Source organism: Heptranchias perlo, chromosome 18, assembly GCF_035084215.1.
Source record: "Heptranchias perlo isolate sHepPer1 chromosome 18, sHepPer1.hap1, whole genome shotgun sequence".
Lineage (NCBI taxonomy): Eukaryota > Metazoa > Chordata > Chondrichthyes > Hexanchiformes > Hexanchidae > Heptranchias > Heptranchias perlo.
The window spans coordinates 30,275,299-30,300,110 of NC_090342.1; the positions used below are offsets into that span (position 1 = coordinate 30,275,299).

Genomic DNA, 24,812 nt, shown 5'->3' on the forward strand with positions numbered 1-24,812 from the left:
CACTCTAAGACACAGAACACTAGCAAGTAGTCCCAACCTTCCTCATGATTAAGTCACCAAAGGACAACCCACAGAACACAGCAGAACAGAAAACAATGCAACAATCCAAGTCTGCCCAATTGTAACCTGGAAGTTAACATGACCCTGTAGACAATAGTAGATCTGCCATGTCCTGTATTTTGAATTGCACTTTGCATCGCATCCAAAAATAATGAACAACAAAGCATTCCATTTTCTCTATAGAGACCAGTTCAATGTACTCCATGCTTGTTCTTTCCCAGCTCTGTATGAAGACTTAGGTTCATATACTTTCACTTTGAGAAAACAAGTGTAGCTCCCCCAGTGCTCAGTGGATAAATGGACCCCAAGATGTGATATTGAAGCAAGCAGTAAGAAGGTCCCAGGGTCAATCCCTGGTTTCTGCTGAGTTAGCTCAGCTGGGCCCCAGGGCAAGAGGAATAGAGGGTGTAAATAATCCCACGTTTCCACTCAGTTGCTATCCAGTGACCCCTCCTGCTGGAAACTGTGTACATAGGTGGGACAAGGACAGGATCGGCAGGGTGCAGCGGCTCCCCACGCAACAAATAGCCTGCCAGAACTCACCCATCTATGCTCGGCCTTATAAAGAACAGCCAAGCAGGTGAACGTACTAGAGTGCTGTCGACACCCATGAAACCACACCTCAGTGTGTTACTGCCTTGAGGAGAAGAGAAAATGGTAAAGGTAAAATAAAACACGTGTGATAAGGTGACTTTGTTTCTCATAAATAAAAATAGTTCTTCAGTACTTAGTAACAGATTTCACTGCTGAAACAACATTTACAGCATTTAAACTGGTGAAGCATTCAAGTATAGGTCACTGTAAGGATCTCTACAAAGCCAACACACAGCTTTAAAATAAACCTGAACACATATTCTGGGACCTGCAAAGGGGGAGGAAGGAACACAACACTTAAGAGACTAAACATGGCCAATTTCTAAACTATTCTGCTGCTTGAAATACGTGTTTAAATGCAGATTTGAATTCCTTCTGTGGACCTGAGCTGCAGCTGGTTGGATTCTGGCTAATTATTATTCCAATTGCTGAATGAATAACCTTTGAAAATTCAATTGGCATCATCAAGAACACTCCTATTTGTATCTTTCAAAACGTGTGGCTCTTTTATCTGTGGTTGCCTAGAAACATCACACAAAGATTAAAATAAAGCACGACACTTTGGTTTGGTCCAATAATCCTTAAGCATTTATTTAATGTGTTCCATTTTTAAAAAAATCCTAAATCTCTGACATGTCAGCAATGCCATTTATTTCTCCTCTCCTCATTCCCACCCCCCAGCAATGTAGACAATGTTTAAATTGAAGCTGGGATATAAATCAAATTGATAGAACACTGTGCCTTTCATGTGCTTTACTGTCCAAATATCTACACAGATTCATTTTTCTATCACCCACCGAGACTTGCAGTATACTCATAACCTCAGCAAAGCCCAGGCAGTTGCTTTTTAATTTATTCTGATTGCCGGGCAGTTGATATAATATTGAAAAACAACCAAATGATTTTGACTAATCCAATGGTTTACACATTCAGTTGTTCTTCTGAATGATTGAAATACAATGGACTATAAATGCAATTCAAATCAGTTGATAACAACCACCGCTGGGTTTTTTTTTGGGGGGGGGGTGGGCAAAAGGGGAGGGAGAGTGAATTTTATTGGTATGCAAATACAAAATATTAGTATTAATGGAACATTTGTAATTGCTTGCACTCATCAAGCACTCTCGGGTCCTGTTATACACAGGTTTGACAGAAGTCCAGGCTCCAGTGCACAATAAACAGCATAATCAGAAAAGCATCCCTTTTTGGACCAGTGTGATATTTACTTTTCCCATTTCAACCACCAACACCAATTTAATACCAAATTTTGGGCAGTTTTGTATTGAGGGATCACACTCACTGCACACTGTATTGAGAATAACCAATTGATCAGCATTATCAACCAGCTGCTGCTGCCAACAGCTATACATTGTAATTCTCAGTCTAATTTACCCCGAGTACCTTGCGAATGTAAAAGCAGGAAACTCAAAAGCTGCAATACTACTGGCACTCCTTATGATATATTTAAATGAGGACATCCAGGACTCACAGGCAAATCGTGGGATGGGCCAAAAAGCACAAGGAACTTTGGGGTGGGGGGGGGGGTGCGTTTTAAGGCGGAAAACCGGCATTAACAGCTTCCAATTCACTTTCCTGCCCTAAAAAGTTACATGCACTGAAATTACACTAAAATGGCCTGGAAATTCTCCCCCATATAATATATACACACACAAATTATATTTTATATATTTTATATAAAAATACAAGTTATTGTATTAAAAAAGTGAAAATTTTTAAAACTTAAAAGGTTTGCTGACAAAGTGTGAAGTTATTTTAATAATAAAACATTTCTGCAGGATGTAATTTTTAAAACAAAAGAATAAAGAAATTTGTCTGATGAATCAAAAAAGACAGAAGAAAATGTAGTATTCAGCCATAAATGAATAGGAAGCCAAAATAAACTAATAATGCACTACAAAACAAACTGAGCAGCACAAATTAAGAAAGATTCAGAAAATGAAATGTAAAGGAAAAAAAATTAAAGGAAAAATATAAACTGAGAGGAAGAATGAAATCTCCCATTTACTCATGAACTTTCTAAATGAAGTGGTGCTCTCAAGATGGGGAGGGGGGAGCCAGATAAAAAAAAGTAACGTTACAAATAAGATACAGCTATATCATAGACCTCTGCCAACATAGCAGGCATTGTGATAATTCAGTGAGAGGAGGAAAACACAATCCATCATCAAATTAATCTCCATGTAAATTATGTGATATTAGCGTGATTCATCAATATTATCCTCCATTTTAGCAAACAAATACACCTTTCCAGAATCCCTGATGGCAGGACTTGAAGTTTTCAAGCTAAATATATGTGAATACCTGTTTTCTAAGTGATCAACTTTGCATGTACAAATTAGTTCAGATTGGCAGATACATCAATCTGTGACCAACAGAAAGAAAGAATGAAAATGCTGAGACACGGACTTGGAGAAAGAAATATAGAAATCCTAAGATCAGGGAAGAGGGGTTTGGGGGGAGGAAAAGACAGAAGATCAAGCCAGAAACAGTAACGAAGACTTTTCAACTCTCATGCATACATGAATTTTTGTCACAGTGGCCCCATTATCCCCTATGGAGAGGTTTCCCAAGATCCACTGTCAAACAAAAATGTTCTCACACATTGAAAGCTCTGGCAACAGGACAGATTGAAGGGCAGAATAGTTCGAAAAAAGATAATTTTAGACAGACTGGAAGAAAGACAGATAGTGATTATGCTGGTGGCTTTTTTATACCTCCTAGGGTTGCACATCAACTATCATGCAATCAACAGGCTTTGAGAAAAAACAGAAAAACACAATAAACTGCAAATCCCAGCAGCTAGTGCACATATTTGTTCTTGTGCAGGCATTGGGAAAGCATTACCTTGAATTTAATCACATTTTTAACAACAGCACGAAGGACCGTAAATTAGTTGAGCAAAATAGGGAAAATCTCAAAGAACCATATTGCAGAATGCTGAGCCCTTGAGTTGGGTACAGCACCACGCAACATTGGTGAGATATATGCTGATGAGCTCAAATGCACAACCATGGAACCTGTAGGACTGCAAAATTTAAGACTCCTTCCCCTCCACAAAGGCTGTACAGTATAGCTACACACACACACACACAATAATCCTGGTCCAAAAACAGCACTGAAACTAATCAGTATAAAGTTCGTATGGAATATTTTACTACTGCATGCAGATCCATTTATTTTCTTGTATACTAAATTCTGAGCCATCCAAACACACTAGAAATGCACACACACTGCATATAGCGTCGAAACTGTGGTTCTTTCTCTGTTAACTCTTGCAGGAATCTTTGTTCCATCACAACAATTATAGTTACGTAGAATTACATAGAATCTACAGAACAGAAACAGGCCATTTGGCCCAACTGGTCTATGCCGACATTTACGCTTCACATGAGCCTCCTCCCACCCCTCTTCATCTAACCCTATCAGCATATCTTTCTATTTCTTTCTCTCTCATGTGTTTATCTAGCTTTCCCTTAAATGCATCTATGCTATTTGCTAACTACTCCTTGTGGTAGTGAGTTCCACACTCTTACCACTCTCTGGATAAAGAAGTTTCTCTTGAATTCCCTATTGGATTTATTAGTGACTATCTTATATTTATGGCCCCTAGTTTTGGTCTCCCCCCCAAGTGGAAACATCTTCTCTATGTCTACCCTATCAAACCCTTTCTTAATATTAAAGTCCTCTTTTAAGTCACCTCTCAGCCTTCTCTTTTCAAGAGAAAAGAGCCCCAGCCTGTTCAGCCTTTCCTGATAAGTATATCCTCTCAGTTCTGGTATCATCCTTGTGAATCATTTTGCACCTTCTCCAATGCCCCTATATCCTTTTTATAGTATGAAAACCAGAACTGTGCACAATAATCTAAGTGTTGTCTAACCAAGGTTCGATGTAAGTTTAACATAACATCTCTGCTTTTCAATTCTATCCCTCTAGAAATGAATCCCAGTGCTTGGTTTGTTCTAAGCAACAATTGGGTTTAAGTTAGGGTCAAGGAATGGGATTCGTGAACTGTTAATGATAAAGTACTGCATTAAATACAAATGTTTTGAAGCAATATTGGAACAAAGGAAACACAAATTTTGAGACATGGAAATTCAGTAGTAGTTAAGATAGACTTAGTTTATTATTAAGATTCTTAGCTGACAAATTAGGAAGAAATGCCACTTTAATGATAGAAAAAATGAATTGCAAAACCAACACCAAGAAAGGTTACATTACGACCCTAGACTGACTCCAAAATGTTCTTTTATCTCTCTGTTTTAATAATTACAAAGCACAATTAGGCCCTGAATTTAATTTGTGTTGATTTTATACAAATGATTGCAGTCCAGCCTTTTAGGACATTATTATTTAGTCACTAGAAACATACAGTGGTTTCATTATTGTCCAACTTTACTAGCTACACCATGGGAAGACATCCACGAGTCTCAATAGAGTTAGATATATATAATGTTTTGATGAGATTAATTTCATAATTTCCATTTACTTGCACATTTTAATTTTATGCAGCTTCAAGTGTTAGGAAACACCATAAATAATTTCTTGCCCCAAAATTTTTAATGAAGAATTTCCACTATATTACAACACAATAAGAGAAGCTGCCTCAAGGCTATAAATAGAAGTGTTGTGAACCTCTGACAGAAGCACTTGGAAACCCTGTTCACTTTATTGACCCAACAGAAATTTTACTGCATACCCTAATCCAAGAAATCCTACCTCACCAGTTACAGAACAATTTACTTTGAAGTCTGTTTTAATCTGTAATATTTTATTGCCCAAGAACACAATAGTGATAAAATTAAATGAGCAAAATTATTGCAAAACGAACATGATTTAAAAGTACTGTGCAAAGATAATCAGGGCGTGGAGGGTGGCATTTTACAGCTAACAATGCAGTTCTCTGTTGTACAAGTACTCTATTTACTGATTTGAAACCAACAGGGCAGATATTGTCTCCTTTGTGAGAACGTGTTTATTAATTAATAAAGATTCATCAATATCACATACTGTGTGACGTCTAATTCTCTAAAGTGAAAGAGAGGCAAGGGAACACAAGGCAAATAAGAGACGAGAGGAGGAGATGGGAGAGAAAGTAAGTGAGAGGGGAGCAAAGGAAGTAAGAGAGCAGCTGGAAAGCAACCAAGATGAAAAAATACCATCCAAATCACTTGTGACACATATTGCAATCATATTTTGTGACAAATGAGATTGTTTCTATCAGCAGGTTATTGAGGCCACCGAACGTGCATTGAGCTAAATTGTCTATTCCAAATACTCCCTTATCTTGGAGCAGCTTTAACTCAATTCTCAAAATTCCTAGGGGTATTATTAGATTTTTTTTAAACTTAAAGTTCAGTTACACAGTCAGGACTTTGACAACATGACTACTCAAAAATAATGGTAAATATTAGTGTGTGACATTTCATGGATTTGGGAAACTGCGTCAGTTGATGCATCCTTGAAGTTAGCTTGCATAAGTCAAAGTAGAATACTGAATTGGAAACGGCTAGTAGAGTTTGAAACATCTGCAAATATCTTTAGATATTGTGTAATGCTTGGCGTGCAGTTTAGAACCACAACACAAACATAAACACGTTTTATAACTTCTTAGGTCATTACAGTTCTATCTTCATTCAAAATGAAACTCAATTTCCCAACAGCAAAAACAAGCTGAATCAACTTTAAGTTTACAATCATTCAAAGACAAAATGTAACCTTAGTTCAAAGTTCAACTGCACATCCACATTTTAAAAAATAAAAATGGTAAAACAAAGACAACTAATCTCAGCCCAAAGAAACTTAATCAAAAGACTGATCAGCCAGAACATTCATTCCACAATGATGTCCTCACGGGGAGGTTCACTCGTGCTGCGGGGGAGGGTATAAACTAATTTGGCAGGGGGATGGGCACCAGGATGTAGCATTAGAAAAAGAAACAAAGTGCACAAAGGATTGGGAGAGACAGATAGCACTTGAATAAGAAATAGTACAGTATTAGGTGGTATCTGACGAAGAGAGAATACGAGACGGTCTATGATAGGTTTAGAGTGCATGTGTGTAAACGCACGAAGTGTGGTAAATAAGGTTTAAGAGCTGCAGGCACAAATAGCCACATGGGAATATGATGTTGTGGCAATAATGAGACCTGGCTCAAAAAAGGGCAGGATTGGGTACTAAATATTCCTGGATACATGGTGTTCAGGAAAGCTAGGGAAGTGAAAAAAAGGAGGGTGGTGGCAGTATTAAGAAGAATATTGCAGTGCTGGAGAGAGAGGATGTCCTGGGGGGGGGGGGGGGGGGGGGGTCAAGGACAGAATCTATTTGGTTAGAGTTAAGAAACAATGGAGGCGCCATTACACTACTGGGCCACCAAGTAGAGGGAAGTATATAGAGGGGCAAATTTGCAGGGAAATTACAGAGGTGCAAGAACTATAGAGTAGTGATAATGGGGGACTTCACAACTATCCTAATATAGACTGGGATGGTAATAGTGCAAAGGGGTAAAGAGGGGGAAGAATTTCTGAGTTCAGGAAAACTTTCTTGATCAGTATGTTTCCAGCCCAACGAGGAAGGAGGCATTGCTGGATCGAGTTCTGGGGAATGAAGTGGGTCAAGTGGAGCAAGTGTCAGTGGGGGAACATTTAGGGAACAGTGATCATAGTATCATAAGGTTTAGATTAGTTATGGAAAAGGACAAGGAGCAATCTAGAGTAAAAATACTTAATTGAAGGAGGGATAATTTCAGTGGGTTGAGAACGGATCTGGTCCGGGTAAAATGGAATCAAAGATTGGCAGGCAAAACTGTAATCGAACAATGGGCGGCCTTTAAAGAGGAGATGGTTTGTCTAGTTGCGTTCCCACGAGGAGGAAAGGTAGGGCAACCAAACCCAGAGCTCCCTGGATGACGAAAGAGTTAGAGAGTAAGACGAAGCAGATAAAGGGGGCCTATGACAGATGTTAGGTTGATAATACAAGTGAGAACCAGGCTGAATATAGAAAGTACAGAGGAGAAGTGAAAAAGGAAATAAGAGGGGCAAAGAGAGAGTATGAGAATAGAATGGCAGCTAACATAAAACGGAATCCAAAAGTCTTCTATTGGCATATAAATAGTAGACGGGTAGTAAGAGAAGGGGTGGGGGCGAGTAGGGATCAAAAAGGAGATCTACGCATGGAGGCAGAGGGCATGACTGAGGTACTAAATGAGTACTTTGCATCTGTCTTTACCAAGGAAGAAGATGCAGCCAAAGTCACAGTAAAAGAGGAGGTAGTTGAGATACTGGATGGGCTAAAAATTGATGAAGAAGAGGTACTCGAAAGGCTGGCTGTACTTAAAGTAGATAAGTCATCAGGTCTGGATGGGGTGCATCCTGAGGGAAGTAAGAGTGGAATTTGCAGAGGTGCTGGCCATAATCTTCCAATCCTCCTTAGATATGGGGGTGGTGCCAGAGGACTGCAGATCTGCAAATGTTACACCCTTGTTCAAAAAAGGGTGTAAGGATAAACCCGGCAACTACAGGCGAGACAGTTTAACTTCAGTGGTGGGGAAACTTTTAGAAACGATAATCCGGGACAAAATTAATAGTCAAGTGTGGATTAATAAAGGAAAGCCAGCACAGATTTGTTAAAGGCAATTCATGTTTAACTAACGTGATTGAGTTTTTTGATGAGGTAACAGAGAGGGTTGATGAGGGCAATGCGGTTGATGTGCACATGGACTTTCAAAAGGCGTTCGACAAAGTACCACATAATAGGCTTGTCAGCAAAATTGAAGCCCATGGAATAAAAGGGGCAGTGGCAGCATGGATATGAAAGTGGTAAGTGACAGGAAACAGAAAAGTGGTGACCGGTTGTTTTTCGGACTGGAGGGAGGTATACAGTGGTGTTCCCCAGAGGTCGGTACTGGGACCACTGCTTTTTTTGATATATATTAATGACTTGGACTTGGGTATACAGGGCACAATTTCAAAATTTGCAGATGACACAAACTTGGAAGTGTAGTAACCAATAAGGAGGATAGTAATAGACTTCAAGAGAACATAGACAGGCTGGTGGAACGGGCGGACACATGGCATATGAAATTTAACGCAGAGAAGTGCGAAATGATACATTTTGGCAGGAAGAATGAGGAGAGGCAATATAAACTAAATGGTACTATTCTAAAATGGGTACAGGAACAGGGAGACTTGGGGGTATATGTGCACAAATCTCTGAAGGTGACAGGACAGGTTGAGAAAGCGGTTAAAAAAGCATACGGGATCCTGGGCTTTATAAAGCGAGGCATAGAGTACGAAAGCAAGGAAGTTATGTTAAACCTTCATAAAACACTGGTTCGGCCACAATTGGAGTATTGTGTCCAATTCTGGGCACTGCATTTTAGGAAGGGTGTGAAGGCCTTAAAAAGTGCAGAAAAGATTTACTAGAATGGTTCTAGGGATGAGGGACTTCAGTTACATGGATAGACTGGAGAAGCTGTGGATGTTCTCCTTAGAGCAGAGAAGGTTAAGAGGAGATTTGCTGGAAGTGTTCAAAATCATGAAGGGTTTAAATAAAGTAAATAAAAGAGAAACTGTTCCCATTGGCGGAAGGGTCGAGAACCAGAGGACACAGATTTAAGGTGATTGGCAAAAGAACCAAAGGCAACATGAGGAAAAACATTTTTACGCAGCGAGTAGTTATGATCTGGAATGCGCTGCCTGAAAGGGTGGTGGAAGCAAATTCAATCGTGGCTTTCAAAAAGGAACTGAATAAATACTTAAAGGGAAAAAAATTGCAGGGCTACGGGGAAAGAGCGGGGGAATGTGACTAACTGGATTGCTCTTACAAAGAGCTGGCATGGGCTCAATGGGCTAAATGGCCTGCTTCTGTGCTGTAACCATTCTATGAACTTTTTATTGCTGATCATCTGGACATTAGACTTTGTGTCTCTGTGCAGAAGTTAATAACCACAGGTGATAATACTGAGTGACGCCACTAAGACAGAAAATAAATATGATTATTATACTGTTGTTTTTTCAACACCTTTGTGTGCTTTGAAATGGTAGGTGATGAAGTTCAGCACTTTATAAACCTATCTGCAGCATGACTCAAATATTTTAACAGTCTTCCTTCTAACTCACGACATATAAATCCACTTAAATTTTAAATCAACTGTCATTCTTGAAAATAAATTTGAAAATAACTGTGATTCAATGGCTCTCAAAGGTTTTGGGGCAGGGACCCACCCAAAAAAAAACCTCAGCCTCTCTAGCTATTACTGGTAGTGGTAAATCTGTAAAAAATGGTCTGTCTCCTTCACTGTTTTGCTCTCGTTCTCCACTGCTATCTTGCTCTCCCTCTTTATCTTTTCTCTCATGCTGATCTTTACTTGTTTTTCACACTACATCACTTCAATTTCTCTCTTGGTATTTCCTCTTCTACTTCGGTCTCACTTTCTTTCACTTCAGCTTCTGTCTCTCCTCCATTTTTATTTTGCCCTCACTTTGCTCCTCTTTCTACTCTTAGTTTTTACTGCATCTTTCTGTCCACTTTCTTGTCTCTTTTTGCCTTTTCAACATTTTTTCTCACTCTGCTTCTTGCAGGTTTGAAGCTGGCACACGAGGAGCAGCATATGAAAGATTAGAGAGCTGAACTTTCAAAAAGAATGTGGAGCAGGACTCTTAAAAGGGAACAGAGATCAGAGAGTAGTATGTTCAAAAGGAAACAGGGAAGGGAGAGCTGGACTTTCTAAAAGGAACAGGGAACAGGAGGCTGGACTTTAGAAGGAGTAGCAAATTGACAAGCCAGCTCCTGCTAAATGTTGGTCAGGACTGTACACACACCCCTAGTTTACAAAGAAGATATGGGCACTGTCCTTTCACCTCAGAGATCCGGATTCAACTATGATCCAGAATTATGGGTGAAAGCATCTCAAATGGTTGTTAAGATCCCTAGTTAAGTTAGTTGGACTAGCAATGAGTACAAGTGCTTGACAAAGAACTATCTATAACTGTAAACTGACCTGTAGAAAGACTATACTGTTAGGTGGCATGGAACGTGCCTGACTAATACAGTAGGAGTCGTACATCTGAGATTTGGGTTAGGGTATATTACTAGGGCACAACAGGAGATAGCTTTGGATCAGACTTGCATTATCTGAATTAATAATACTTAATGCTAGAACCTGTTGCAAAAAGTAGAAAAGTAGTCCATTCTACAGCAGTTTCTTTTCCTGCACTGAGAAGTGTGCATGTACACACACACACACACACACACACACACACAATGTATTTTGTGAAACAAAAGCTCTATTTTCCGATATTTGTATCTTCTTCAGATCTTATTTTTAACTATTTGTTGTTTGTGTCAAATGTTCCTGGTCAATTTACAGCATTTCTCAATGTTTTAACATAAGAACACTTAAGGTAAAACAGTCATACTTAAAATCTAACAAAAACATAGATATTTGCTGAAAGCTTGTCAAAATCTTAGTCAGCTCATAGGAGAAAACAGAGTGAAAATCATTCTATCCTGACATTTACAATAAGAAGCTACCTCCAGAATAAATACAGAGGAGTCACGGTTTTATAGATGATCATTCGGTAGTTCTCATTTTACCTTTGATTTTAATTTCTCCCTCCCTTCCTCCATCCTACCTCTTTGATTCGCTTAACAAGGGCATTTTGATCAAAAGCCACTGCCTCTGCGCACTGATGCAGATGATCCTGGTAGCGTAAACAGAGCTTTAGTACTTGCTGGGAGTCTAGCTTCTCCAATTTATTGCTGCTGGTCTGACCGCTTAACAGTCCTGTGAAACACAAGAATAAAATCAGATTATATACATAATTTAAAATCACAGCAGCTGATTGGCATGGTGGGGTCAAGATTTTGACTGAAGAACATAAGAACATAAAGAATAGGAGCAAGAGTAGGCCATACGGCCCCTCGAGCCTGCTCCGCCATTCAATAAGATCATGGCTGATCTTCGACCTCAACTCCACATTCCACCCCGATCCCCATGTTCCTTGATTCCCCGAGTTCAAAAATCTGTCGATCTCAACCTTGAATATACTCAATGACTGAGCATCCACTGCCTTCTGGGTTGAGCTCCAATGAGTCACAACCCTCTAAGTGAAGAAATTCCTCTTCATCTCAGTCTTAAATGGTCGACCCCTTATCCTGAGACTATGCCTCCTAGTTCTAGATTCCCCAGCCAGGGGAAATATCCTCTCAGCATCTACCCGGTCAAGCCCTCTCAGAATCTTATATGTTTCAATGAGATCACCTCTCATTATTCTAAATACCAGACAGTAAAGGCCCATTGTACTCAATCACTCTTCATAGGACAACCCTTTCATCCCAGGAATCAATCTATAGTGAACCTTCGTTGCACCGCCTCAAAGGCAAGTATATCCTTCCTTAGATAAGGAAACCAAAACTGCACACAGTACTCTGGGTGAGGTCTCACCAAATCCCTGTACAATTGTAGGAAGACTTCCTTACCCTTGTACTCCAACCTCCTTGCAATAAAGGCCAACATACTATTTGCCTTCCTAATTGCTTGCTGTACCTGCATGCTAACTTTATGTTTCTTGTAATAGAACACCCAAATCTCTCTGGACACCAACATTTAATAGTTTCTCATCATTTAAAAAATACTCTGTTTTTCTATTCTTCCTACCAAAGTGAATAACCTTACATTTCCCTACATTATACTCCATCTGCCACCTTCTTGCCCACTCATTTAACCTGTCTGTATCCCTTTGCAGACTCTTTGTGTCCTCCTCACAACTCACTTTCCCACCATTTGCTGACGATTTGTATCGTCAGCAAATTTGGATATACTACAGTCGGTCCCTTCATCTAAGTCATTAATATAGATTGTAAATAGCTGAGGCCCAAGCACCGATCCTTGCGGTACCCCACTATTACAGCCTGCCAATCTGAAAATGACCCGTTTATCCCTACTCTCTGATTTCTGTCCGTTAACCAATCCTCTATCCATGCTAATATATTACCACCAGCCCCATGAGCCCTTATCTTGTGCAACAACCTCTTGTGTGGCACCTTATCGAAAGCCTTTTGAAAATCCAAATATACTACATCCACTGGGTCCCCTTTATCTACCCTGCTAGTTACATCCTCAAAAAACTCTCATAAATTTGTCAAACACGATTTCCCTTTCATAAAACCATGTTGACTCTGCCTGATCATATTATGATTTTCTAAGTGCCCTGTTACCACTTCCTTAATAATGGATTCCAGCATTTTCCCGACTGATGTCAGGTTAAATGGCCTGTAGTTCCCAGTTTTTTTCTCGCCCTCCTTTCTTGAATAGCGGGATTACATTTGCTTCCAATCCGTTGGGACCGTTCTAGAATCTAAGGAATTTTGGAAGATCACAACCAATGCATCCACTATCTCTGCAGCCACCTCTCTTAGAATCCTAGGATGTAGGCCATCAGGTCCAGGGGATTTATCAGCTTTTAGTCCCATTAGTTTCTCCAGTACTTTTTCTCTACTGATATTAATTACTTTAAGTTCCTCACTCTCATTGAACCCTTGGTTCCCTCCTATTTCTGGAACGCTTTTTGTGTCTTCTACTGTGAAGACAGATACAAAATATTTGTTTAACGTCTCTGCCATTTCCTTTTTCCCCATTATAATTTCTCCTATCTCAGCCTCTAAGGGACCAACGTTTACTTTTGCTAATCTCTTCCTTTCTACATACTTGTAGAAGCTCTTACAATTCATTTTTATATTTCTTGCTAGTTTACTTTCATATTCGATTTCATTATTTTACAATTCACTGAAGAGATTTTTATAAGCTAAACAATTCAAATATACAATCATACATAAACAAGGAAAAACACAAAATAAACTGAAGCATTAAAACACACAAAAAACTAGCTCCCTGATAGCTATTGAGTAAAGGCACCGCCTGGTGTAGCACGACGCCATACAGAACAAGAGGTCCTAGGTTCCATTCCTGCTCTGTTTCATAGTTGATCTCAGTCTAGTCAACAGGTGCCAGCCTTGGCAGCACCCCTCGGCTTGGGAGGTGAAAAGGCCAGCTGCCACACCATGGGTTACAGTCTCTGCCAAAGTAACACAAAAAGGAATTTAGGCCAAATGCCTTAAGTTTATCCTATCCCATAGTGTAATTTCAAAGTCATGGAGTTTTAATTATGGGACTATGTTTTTTCCGAAAGAAATTTGAAGGAGAGGACATTTTTGAGCTTTTTGCTGGAGTGTTTGTTTGTATTAGAGTTACTTGTAAGAGGAACTAGTTTTTTGATGTAAATGTAGTATTGTAATTATTGAAAAGATCACAGCCTTATTATAGTCAACAGAGCTAATCTTTTGAAAGCTCAGCTACATCCACTGCATAACCACAGTGCTACTAACCCTCCACTTGAATTTCTTTTAATATAGGAATTAAATCATTTGCACTGCCAACTATCACAGTACTGTACGCAAGTGCTGCAATACATATTCCACAGGAAACAAAAACATGTATTTCAATAAATTAACAGAACCACAAATATGCGCATCGACATTTGTGAATATAGAGTATAAAATGTAGCGCAACTTTATCATTTTCTTTTCACCATATTGTGCAAGGCACTTAAGTTTCTTTTAAAAAAAGATACATTTCCAAATTGAATGCACACTGCAGGCTTTCTATGTGGGATAATTCCATAGGCATTATATCTGTAGAATGGTTTTCAATGCATGTCTTTCATAATTTCCACATAAACCACTCTCAAACATCTGCATTGCAACAGCTGTTGATTGGCTACTTCACACTACACAGTAGATTACAAATAGGGATTCATCAGCAATGTTATATATTTCTGAATTAACAACTGTATATTTCACATTCTTTCACAAGTTCTGGAATGCTGAATGGAGCCTTGGGTGATATTTCACAAGTGTGTAGTTCCTTTGTTTTTCCACTGGCAAGAAACACATTAGCTTAACAGGAGCCGTAAGGTACAGCAATACAAAAACATTTGAAAATTACTGGGAATTATAAAATATCCCAAACATGTGCTGAATAATGGTTTTTGCTGAAATACTAAATGTTGCTTTGAGATGTTGAAAGTAGAGCTGAAAAAGTGTACTGAAGCCCTGTTCATTCCCCGTAATGAAAGACGGTGTCTCCACAAAATATTGAATGAAAACCTGTAAAAGTTTGTAACTAATAAGTGTAACACATAATTTTTCTTTATTTAGCTATTTGGGAACAAGTATACAGAAAGTATTAAAAGCAAGAGGAGAAAAAGGAACTTGACTCTCCTCCTCCCAAAGACACATTCTTGCAGATCTTCATTCCCCGGTGTTCCCACCAACTGGCACTTGTATCAGTGAACCTTTCTTATGGTAGCAATGAAGTTCTCAATGTTCATACCTAAACCTTTGTACTGTAGAAACTCATCAGTAGTATCTTGTACTTTATTTATGAAAACTTGAGAACAAGCCCAACAAGTTTCTAGGATAGTATAGCAGGTGACAGAATGTGACATTATGGCTAACTTTCTGCATCACAGCACAACCAGGTGTGCTCGACTGCACATTTTGATCTGTTCTGTCATACTTTGAAATTATCTTAACCAAACATGTTTCTATTGCATAACTGTGAGAATTCAACCCCTGGAGAATTGTCTCTCTGACTATAGTTTTGTAACCAAGTCCACACCAATGTTGATATAAAAGCACGTGACTGATCATATATCTAATGTTTTAGCCTCACAAACTGATCGATACCTCCACAGATTAGGGTGTGCCACCTTTAGAGTTGCTGCTGAGACTGATGCATCATAGTATACCGTACCAATTCTGCATTTCACCATCCCGCAAGTCACTGACTCATGTTGGGGTATAGTTCAATGGCATAGTACCTCACCCAAATGGTTCTTCTGCCTGGACAGTATGCGGTGGCAAGTTATGCGGTCATAGAGGGCATCAAAATTGAAGCTGATTCTGTCATCACCTGATGTCCACACATTTCTAATGATCCAATGATGGCTTTTGCAATCAGAAGCTGAAATCCTGGCTAATTTTTAACCCTCCTTATCCCCAGGGACGTTGAAATCAAGTGTTCTGGCCCTACTGTGGACTTGGCTAAAAGGTAGGAGCTTCTGGTCTGTTTCTCTTAGTACTACACAGGGCAGGTGCCTTTACCTACTCGGAGAATCATTACGGTACCAATTAAGCCATGTTTTTGTCCTATATATTATGGAGTAATACAAATTAAATGTCAAGACTCTTCAGATACCTGAAATTTTATTTTCAGATTTTGCTAACCTATTCATAAAGCCTTTGATGATAATTTGTTTAAAATGTACTTCTCTACTAAGCAATGCACATCCATCACATTCCCCAAGACATGTTAAGCACAGATTTTTGGGGAATTTTACAGTGATTAACTTTTCCAGCCCATGTAAAGTTCTCACTTTACCATTTTATCACTCAAAAAAAAATCAAGTATGTTAACTGACCTCAACCATAGTCTAGGGAGAACAGGCTTTATTTATTGGAGGAATGCAAGAACACAATGCCTGTAACAGATTACAGAAATACTAAAAAATAATAAAGAGGAAAGGGATTTGCCCAAACAGCAATGATGAAATTCATGCCTTACCACCAAACGAACATAATGCAGGAGGAGGTTATATCATCAATGTAATGGTTAGTGTTACATGCCACATTCCAAACTATTTCAATATGAGTTTTAATCCTAGCACTTCTCCTTACAAAACAGATATAGACAGAATATTAAATACAGTTATGTTTTTTTTTAAAAGTCACCCCAATCTAGTCTTTATGCTAATATTATTATGGTAAACGTTCCTCTGAAGTAGTCCATCCCACCTACTCTTCCCTGCAATTGTGTTGAAATCAAGACTGATTGCGTCATCTCTTACTCGAATTCCTAATTTTTCCCCCAAGAACTCAAAACTGGGGAACTTCTTACCTCTTTCGGTCTTCCAATCTATAAGGTTTTAAAACCCTAGTTTGACATCACCTAGTCATTACTTCTTGATTTATTGTGTCTTCTCTCATCCTTTTCTGTTAACTTGACTCAGCTGGTTGTGTTCTTGCCTCCAAGTCAGGAGTTTGTGGGTTCAAGCCCCATCGTAGATTTATGCATATATTCTAGACTAACACTAAATCAGCAGAGATTACAATATAGTACTTTATTTTCACAAGTAAATTAACCTGTTAAGTTCAACATAATAGAAGGATATATTGATAGGGTTAAATGAAGTAGAGAGGGAGGAGGCTTGTGTAGAGCATAAACACCGGCATGGACCTGTTGGTCCGAATGGCCTGTTTCTGTGCTGTACATTCTACGTAATAAATCATCACACAAGTCCTTTATCAGCTCTAAGCACCACAGAACTCCAGCTCACAATTGTGGTGTGGAGCTAACAGTTGAATCATATGAACTAAAGCACTAGCAAAAACTGGTCATTTTTAATCCCAGCCTCAGCTGCCTCTGGACACAGAAGTGTCAATCAAGTCAGATTCAAAGACCCACAGCGTACTACTCAGATGTTTGATTCAAGCATTTCTCACACTTCCAAGACAAAAAAAACCTGCCACAACAGACAAGAGTCTTGCTATAGGACACTAACCCCTTACCAGATTAAATAATTTAGCCAGCTTCCTCAAAAACGATTCACACATATTCTCTGTGGAAATAGTCAAACCAACTTAGTTCCAAATGTAAGGAATCTTACAACACCAGGTTATAGTCCAACTGTTTTATTTGAAAATCACAAGCTTTCGGAGGCTTTCTCCTTCTCACTCACCTGACGAAGGAGAAAGCCTCTGAAAGCTTGTGATTTTCAAATAAAACAGTTGGACTATAACCTGGTGTTGTAAGATTCCTTACATTTGTACACCCCAGTCCATCACCGGCATCTCCACATCATGACAACTTAGTTCCAACAGGGGACTGTTTGCAAGCAATCAGTATAAATAAACAGTGGCAGATCCTCTTTAAATATCAAGGTTCATTCCAGACAGACAAGTGTGGATTACATTACACTTAGCCCACACATTCTGACAAAAGGAATTCTCAATAGACCTTAGCTTCATTTTAAAAGTCTCTGAGACTAATCTTAGCTACAAATTCATCTCAGGCATACAAATTATTGTAACTTGAAATCAGATGGATCTCATTTCATCTGAAAGACTTTCTGAACAATGCAGTCAAATTGTCAGAACCAAAACTCCAGCTGTGCAATTGCATATTTCAAATTCAGCTATAGTGTTCCCAGCATTGAATGCATCTTTTATCATGTGCACATTGAATATTGATTATTTATTTGCTGTTGGATATTTTCTCAACCTGGTACTGGCTTCCAGAATCACAAACTCAAGCCCATACCTAAAGGCAGCAACCTCAGCACTCCACTCTACTCTACAAAGTTTGCATTCTCGGTCACTTGGTTCCACCCTTTTTAGTATAAACTTACCACACAACAAAAAAAATTCCCTGCTATTTTTCATCTTTTTATGATGTGCTCACAAGTCAACTGACCTCAACATTTAACTTGTATGTCAGAGATCACAGTAACATTCTGCAATGGTTTAATTCCCACACAATAAGGCAATTATGCTGTCTTAATATTTTTCCAAAACCAAAACTGCTAAATCTGGGTTACACACAATGAGACTTGGTATCTTCCAGAAAAATAAACCATAAGTGAGCTGGGCCTGCATAATTTTCAGTAAACCACAGGTCCCCAGTGGATCTTCTCCATAGGGTTACATTACAGTTCGTAACATTCAGATTAGCTCAATTCTAGTCTGGACATACACACATCTAGAAGTAACTTTCAGCAAATTAGTTTCAAAAGTACTTGTAAAATACTTTCCTTCTGCCATTGTTATATAATATATACATTATTATAATATATTTATTATAAAGTGTTATATATAACATCGTTCTATATATATGTGATATATACAATATATTATATGGTGTCTATGATATATATACACGATAGCCGTTATATAAATTATATAAAACATTATATATAGAACATATTATATCATATATATTATATATTGTAGATCGAGAGAGATGTACGTCAAAAATTAAGACAAAAGAGCTCACTCAATACTCCATTTTCCTGAAGCACCAAATAAACTCCAGACAACTGAAATATCAAGCTGATTCCAGTCCATCGATACCCCAGCCAACTCCACTTTGAATTTATGAAACTGGCAAGTTACCCTTTTACGAGACAGGTAACAACCCAGTTCCTACAGTACCCGTAATTTAGTTGGACATAATGACATTAAGTTGGCACTCTCACTCAGAGAGTGCCTAGATGAATGGTTGTTGTGAGAAATGGAAAAAAAAAATTACCCTAGCCAGCAGGGGGTGCTCACTGAGATTGAGGTTACGTTTCAGGCAAGTTGTTGTGGCAGAGTAAAGGGAACTTTGTTCTGCATCTGGCTGCCCTATACCTGACCTGATGCTGCTAGTGACAAAATGACCGAATCAGAAAAAATGTGTTCCATTTCCCAGCGCTGACATCAGTCAGCTTGATGAACAAAAACATTCACCACGGAAAGAGCTGTAGCTTTAAAATTCATTTTTGTGCAAGCAGAACAATTTTATTTTAAGAGAGCCAAACTTTCATCAGAACCATTATCTAAAAAAGTTTTAAAATTACACTTTTTCATTGGTAAATTTAAGTTGTTCTCTGCTGCTATTTAACTGCTCCACTAGGCTGTATCCCACGGCATCATTTGTTGAACACACTGTTGAGGAAAACGGATAATGCTGGAAATATCATTATCTGACAGCATTAGTGGAGAGAAAAGACAGGTTAATGTTTTGGGCTGAACCCAAACCTGTCTTTTCTCTTCACAGATGCCGACTGACCCACTGTACATTTCCAACATGTTCTGCTTTTATTTTAGATTTCCAGTTTTTATTTGCATAGTTATGAGGATCATAGTTCAGAAAGATAAGAACTCCATTTCTTCCAATTTTTTTTCACAAAAAGCATACCAGCAAAATCACTGTAGTGAAAATAAGAACCACTATTTTAACTGTACAGTATTTTTTTTAAGATGCTAATCTTGGAGTTATCACAAGGTAGTAATCTAAACCTCACAAATCTGGATTGGCAAAACTTAAGCAGTTTCTAAAAATGGATGTGACCACAAAATACGATCATCAAAACAAAAGTAAAAATCTCAAAATCTCAAAATAAAACCATGATCCAATGTAATAAAAAGGGAATTTGGCTTTTTCAGTGACTGCAGGTCAGTAGGCTTGAAGGTGATTCATCCTGGGTGTCACATTTCGTGGTTTTTCATCAGCACAGCCCAGGGATTGAATCCGTGACTTTCCTGGTTTGTACAATTCAGTATCGTTAAGCCATCAAGCAATCAGTGTATATATATTAGAAAATCAACCATGGTGTTAGTCATGGTAGATCCGATACACATTGGGACAGGAATGTGATACCATGTAATGCACAATGCATTATTTTGCTGGTAAGGTGGAGCTGCGTCCCTTTACGGCTACAAAATCAAATTACTGTTAAATAAACAGAGCCTCAGGTCAGTGTTTAATAGTTGATTGGTCAGGGAACTTTGCAAATCAGTTTCAGACTCCAGCTCAGAAGCACGCAGCATTTTAAGCCAATTTTGCATCAGCAACAAAGTGCTGCTTTCCAACCAGGTTTCCACCCCTGCCACAGCACTGAAACGGCCTAATCAAAGTCATAAACAACATCCTCTGTGACTGTGACTGTGGTGCACTATCCCTCCTCATCCATCTCGATTTGTCTGCAGCCTTTGACACGTTTAACCACAACATCCTCCTCCAACACCTCTTCTCTGTTGTCCAGTTGAGTGGGACTGCCCTTGCCTGGTTCCACTCTTACCTATCCAGTTGTAACCAAAGAATCTCCTGCAAAAGGCATCTCTTCCCACCCCCGCACCATTATGTCTGGAGTCCCCCAAGGATCTATCCTTGGCCCCCTCCTAATTCTCATCTACATGCTGCCCCTCGGCGATATCATCTGAAGACGTGACATCTGGTTCCACATGTACGCCGACGACATCCATCTCTACCTCACTACCACTTCTCTCGATCGCTGCCTATATGGTAGCAGACTGCTTATCCGACATCCAGTCCTAGATGATCCCCAATTTCCTCCAATTAAACTTTGGGAATACTGAAGCCATCACCTTTGCCTCTGGTCACAAACTCCGTTCACTCTCCACCGATTCTATCTGCTTCCATGGCCATTGTCTCAAGCTGAACCAGACTGTTTACAACCTCTGTCCTATTCAACCGAGCTGAGCTTCCGACCCCATATCCTGTCCATCACCAAGACCACCTATTTCCACCTCCGTAACATCACCTGTCTCTGCCCCTGCCTCAGCCCATCAGCTGCTGAAACCCTCATCTATGCTTTTGTTACCTCCAGAATTGACTATTCCAATGATCTCCTGGCTGGCCACCGATCTTCCACCCTCCATAAACTTGAGCTCATACAAAACTCGGCTGCCCATATCCCAACTTGCACCAAGTCCCATTCATCTATCACCCCCGTGCTTGCTGTCCCACATTGGCTCCCGATCACGCCTATGCATCAATTTTAAAATTCTCATTCTCATTTTCAAATCCCTCCACAGCCGAGACCCTCCCCATCTCTGCAACCGTCCAAGAAATCTGCGTTCCTCCAACTCTGGCCTCTTGTGCATCTCCCACTACCTTCACCCCAGCAGTGGCCGTTGCGCTTTCAGCCGTCTACGCCCTAAACTCTGGAATTCCCTCCCTAAACCTCTCAGCCTCTCTCTCATCCTTTAAGACGCTCCTTAAACCCTTTTAGTCACCCGTCCTAATATCTCCTTCTTCGATGTCAAATTTTGGTCTGCTTACGCTTCTGTGAAGCGCCTTGGGACATTTTATTACGTTAAAAGCACTATATAAATTGTTGTTGTTGTTGTCATCATATTTGCAGTGTGATATCTGCAAATACAAATATATGGGGCTCGATTTTAGGGTCGGGTTTCCAGCGGGGGGGCCCCGAAAATCCCGATATGAGGTCACGTGACCGGGTCGCGCCGCGATCCCGATCACTTCCGGGTTCCCCGACGACGTGCGGGGCTGAGTGCGTGGCCCCCGCTGGTGGGAATCCCGCAGGCAATTAAAGCCAGCGGGGTTCCACTTGAGAGTACTTACCTTGCTTGTTGAGGTCAGTTAATGAGCTGAATCAGCTGTCAAAAGAGGAAGTGTGGGATTTCACCTGCATCGCAGCGTGTTTCCCACACTGGGGGAAACAGTCTCTCTCCAACCAGGCGTGTTGCAGCCAGCAGCCTGTGGCAGGTGCCAAGGTGCACCCCACGGGGGAGAGCCCTCACCCACGCAGGAGGCCACCGCGTCACATAGGGCAACCCCTGGCCCCCACCACCCCCCGCCAAGCCAGAGGACAGACCGACACGAAACTGCAGCCCCAGTCCGAGGAACCACCCACCTACCCTGCACAACCCCTCAGACCAAAACCTGCCAGATGGGTGGTGCGTGGACACCCTCGGAGGACGAACAGCATGACCAGCCCCAGCAGCCTCGCAGTCCACGCCGTCCGCCGCAGAGACGTGGAGCCCCCCAACACGGGGTTGTTGCACGCCCACCTGCACAGCAGGAGGGAGGGCTACCGCAGAGAGAGACGCATCGCAGAGGGCACTACCCTCGCCACAGGGTCCACAGACCGAGGCGCAGCTCCCCGGACCTCTCCGAGCAGCAGTGCACACGGAGGCGCAGATTCGCTCGACATGTAGTCGTGGAGATCTGCAGGCTCTTTCATGCCGAGCGGCTCCTGGCTGGCCCCAGCACCAACCGCTTACCTGTCGCTGTCAAACTCACCACTGCCCTCCACAACTTCTCCTCCGCATCCTTCCAGGGTGCAGCCGGCTACACCTCGGATGTCTCTCAGTCGTCTGCGTGGAAGAGCCCTGCAAATACACCTGCACCTACTCTGCAGTAACACGATGGGTGGCATCAGTGGTGGGTCCTCATAGTGATACCCAGGAGCGGGCATTATTGGACACAACAGACAGGATTCGTGGAGACATGGCAGTGGTGGTGCCAATATAATGTGTGTTGTTTGTTGCTCTGAAATTCAATATAGGTAACACCCATGGCAAACCCTCCGACACCCTTGTGCACCCCCTTCATGCTCACGAAACATTTGCCTTACGCTGCCTACTGCACATATGTGATGCATGCCCTGTGGCTGCAGCACAGGTGGTGGCAGGTTGAGTGAGGCTGGCCATGAGGGAGATGCACGAGAGGGTGAGTATGGGATAGAGCCATGAGATTATATGAGGATTGGGTCGCGTGTTAGTGGCAGGATGAATACTGGCGAGGTGAGTAGGTGGAGGTAAGATGAGGATGGGGTTTGAGTGGGTATGAGGGGTGATGTGACAGAGTAGTGTTGGCGGTGCCGAAGGAGATGTGGGGTTGGGGCAGTGTTGTGGCAGATGGAGTGTAGGGGAAAGACTTCGTGTTCTCACTGTGGCTGACCTACTGAGGTCATTGCAGCGCCTCCTGCACTGTATGCAGGTGGGCGATATGTTGGTTGCGCAGGTGACCCCCTCTGCCACCTCGAGCCAGGCCTTCTTGGTGGCAGAGGCTGGCCGCTTCCTCCCGCCCGCCGGGTGGAAGATCTCTGTCTTCGCCCTCCTCCTCACCCCATCTGATGATACCCGGGGTGAGGCATCATTAAACTGGGAGCAGCCTTCCCCCTGGGCTGCTCCATGCTGAAATTTGTTCCATTGGTTGCAGCATTTGTCAGTGGAGGACTGCCCCTTTAACTAGAGAGCCTCCAGCTGACAGATCGTACTGCGCATGCGCAGCCCGCCCGACGCGCAGACCAGCAGCGTGGACCCCGGAGGAGCAGGTAATTGATTCCTATTAGTGTGTTGCCTGCTACGATCGCGCGGGCAACCCACTAATTTCACCGAGCGTGTTGACCACGCTCCCAAAACCCAACCCGCCGGAAACCCGCAGGCCTGGTAAAATCGAGCCCATGGTATTTAAAATATTACTAGTTGATCTCACCCAATGTTGCTCAAGGTGAGTTAAATTTTCTAATGATAAGGATGTTAAACCATGTAACGCACAATGTATTATGCGGGTCACTGATTTACAGTAACTAAATAAGTTAAATTGTGTTATTGTGGTATCCACAAAAGTTTACTGGTATTTTCGGAATTCTGCACTTCTGTCCAGTTTTCATGAAAACTACCAAACAATGGCCTTTATTATTATAAGTTTCTTGACCCATACATTCAATTTTCTCTCATCATTTTAAAGCCCTGGGTGGTACGCAACACGTTCCAGGCTGTAGGTAGGTGCCTGATGGTTAGCAGCACTTGGGAGAGGATCATATGATTTAGTGACAATAGCTGGGGATCCCGGACTTTGGTAACACTGGAAGACGGGTAGTCCCGCGATTTTGCAGAACTGAGGTGGGTGGCCTAGAGGATGGCAGCATTGTAAAGGAGGCTGACAATCTGAAATATTTTTGTTCAAATAAATTTGCAAATTGTGTTCTATTGTTTTGTCTTATCCACATAGCTACATTAATTAGAATATTTTTGATCTATTAGCAGTGCTGTGTTTAAACTATCGGTAATTATCCTTTGTCTTTGTGGAACACTTACTTGAAAAGCTTTCAGAATTGGATTCTTGTTTGTTTCAAATAAAATGTAGCTGGTTGCCTCAGTCTTGTTTTTTAAAAAATTTGTTCTCAGGATGTGGGCAACACTGGCAAAGCAGAATTTACTACCCATCCCTAAATGCCCAGAGAAGGCGATGGTGGGCCTTCTCCTTGAACCGCTGCAGTCCTTGTGTTCCTAAAATGGTGTTAGGTAGGAAATTCCAGGGTTTTGAATCAACGACAATGAAGAAAGATTTTATGAGGGTGTAGGGCTGGGAAATGTTTTCAAAGTAAGACTTTAAAGGTACTGGAGTGAATCCTGTGAATAGTGCATAGTGACCAGTGGTGGAGGGGGTGGATTCGGTGTTCAGTGACAGGTGCATTGATCAAGTGGACTGCTTTGCCCTGCATGGTGTTGTGCTTTGAGTGTTGTTGTGGCTCCAAACATCTGGG

At 41.0% G+C, this 24,812-nt stretch overlaps 1 protein-coding gene across 4 annotated transcripts in view; it reads right to left on the reverse strand.

Annotated features, from left to right (window-relative positions):
• The window catches only part of borcs5 (BLOC-1 related complex subunit 5), a 76,423-nt gene that overhangs the window by 16,755 nt on the left and 34,856 nt on the right, over positions 1–24,812 (reverse strand). For all 4 annotated transcript variants that reach the window (XM_067999612.1, XM_067999609.1, XM_067999611.1 and 1 more), the window contains one exon: positions 11,307–11,458. In XM_067999612.1, coding sequence (XP_067855713.1) covers positions 11,307–11,458 — 152 coding nt within the window. The remainder of the gene's footprint in view (positions 1–11,306; positions 11,459–24,812) is intronic.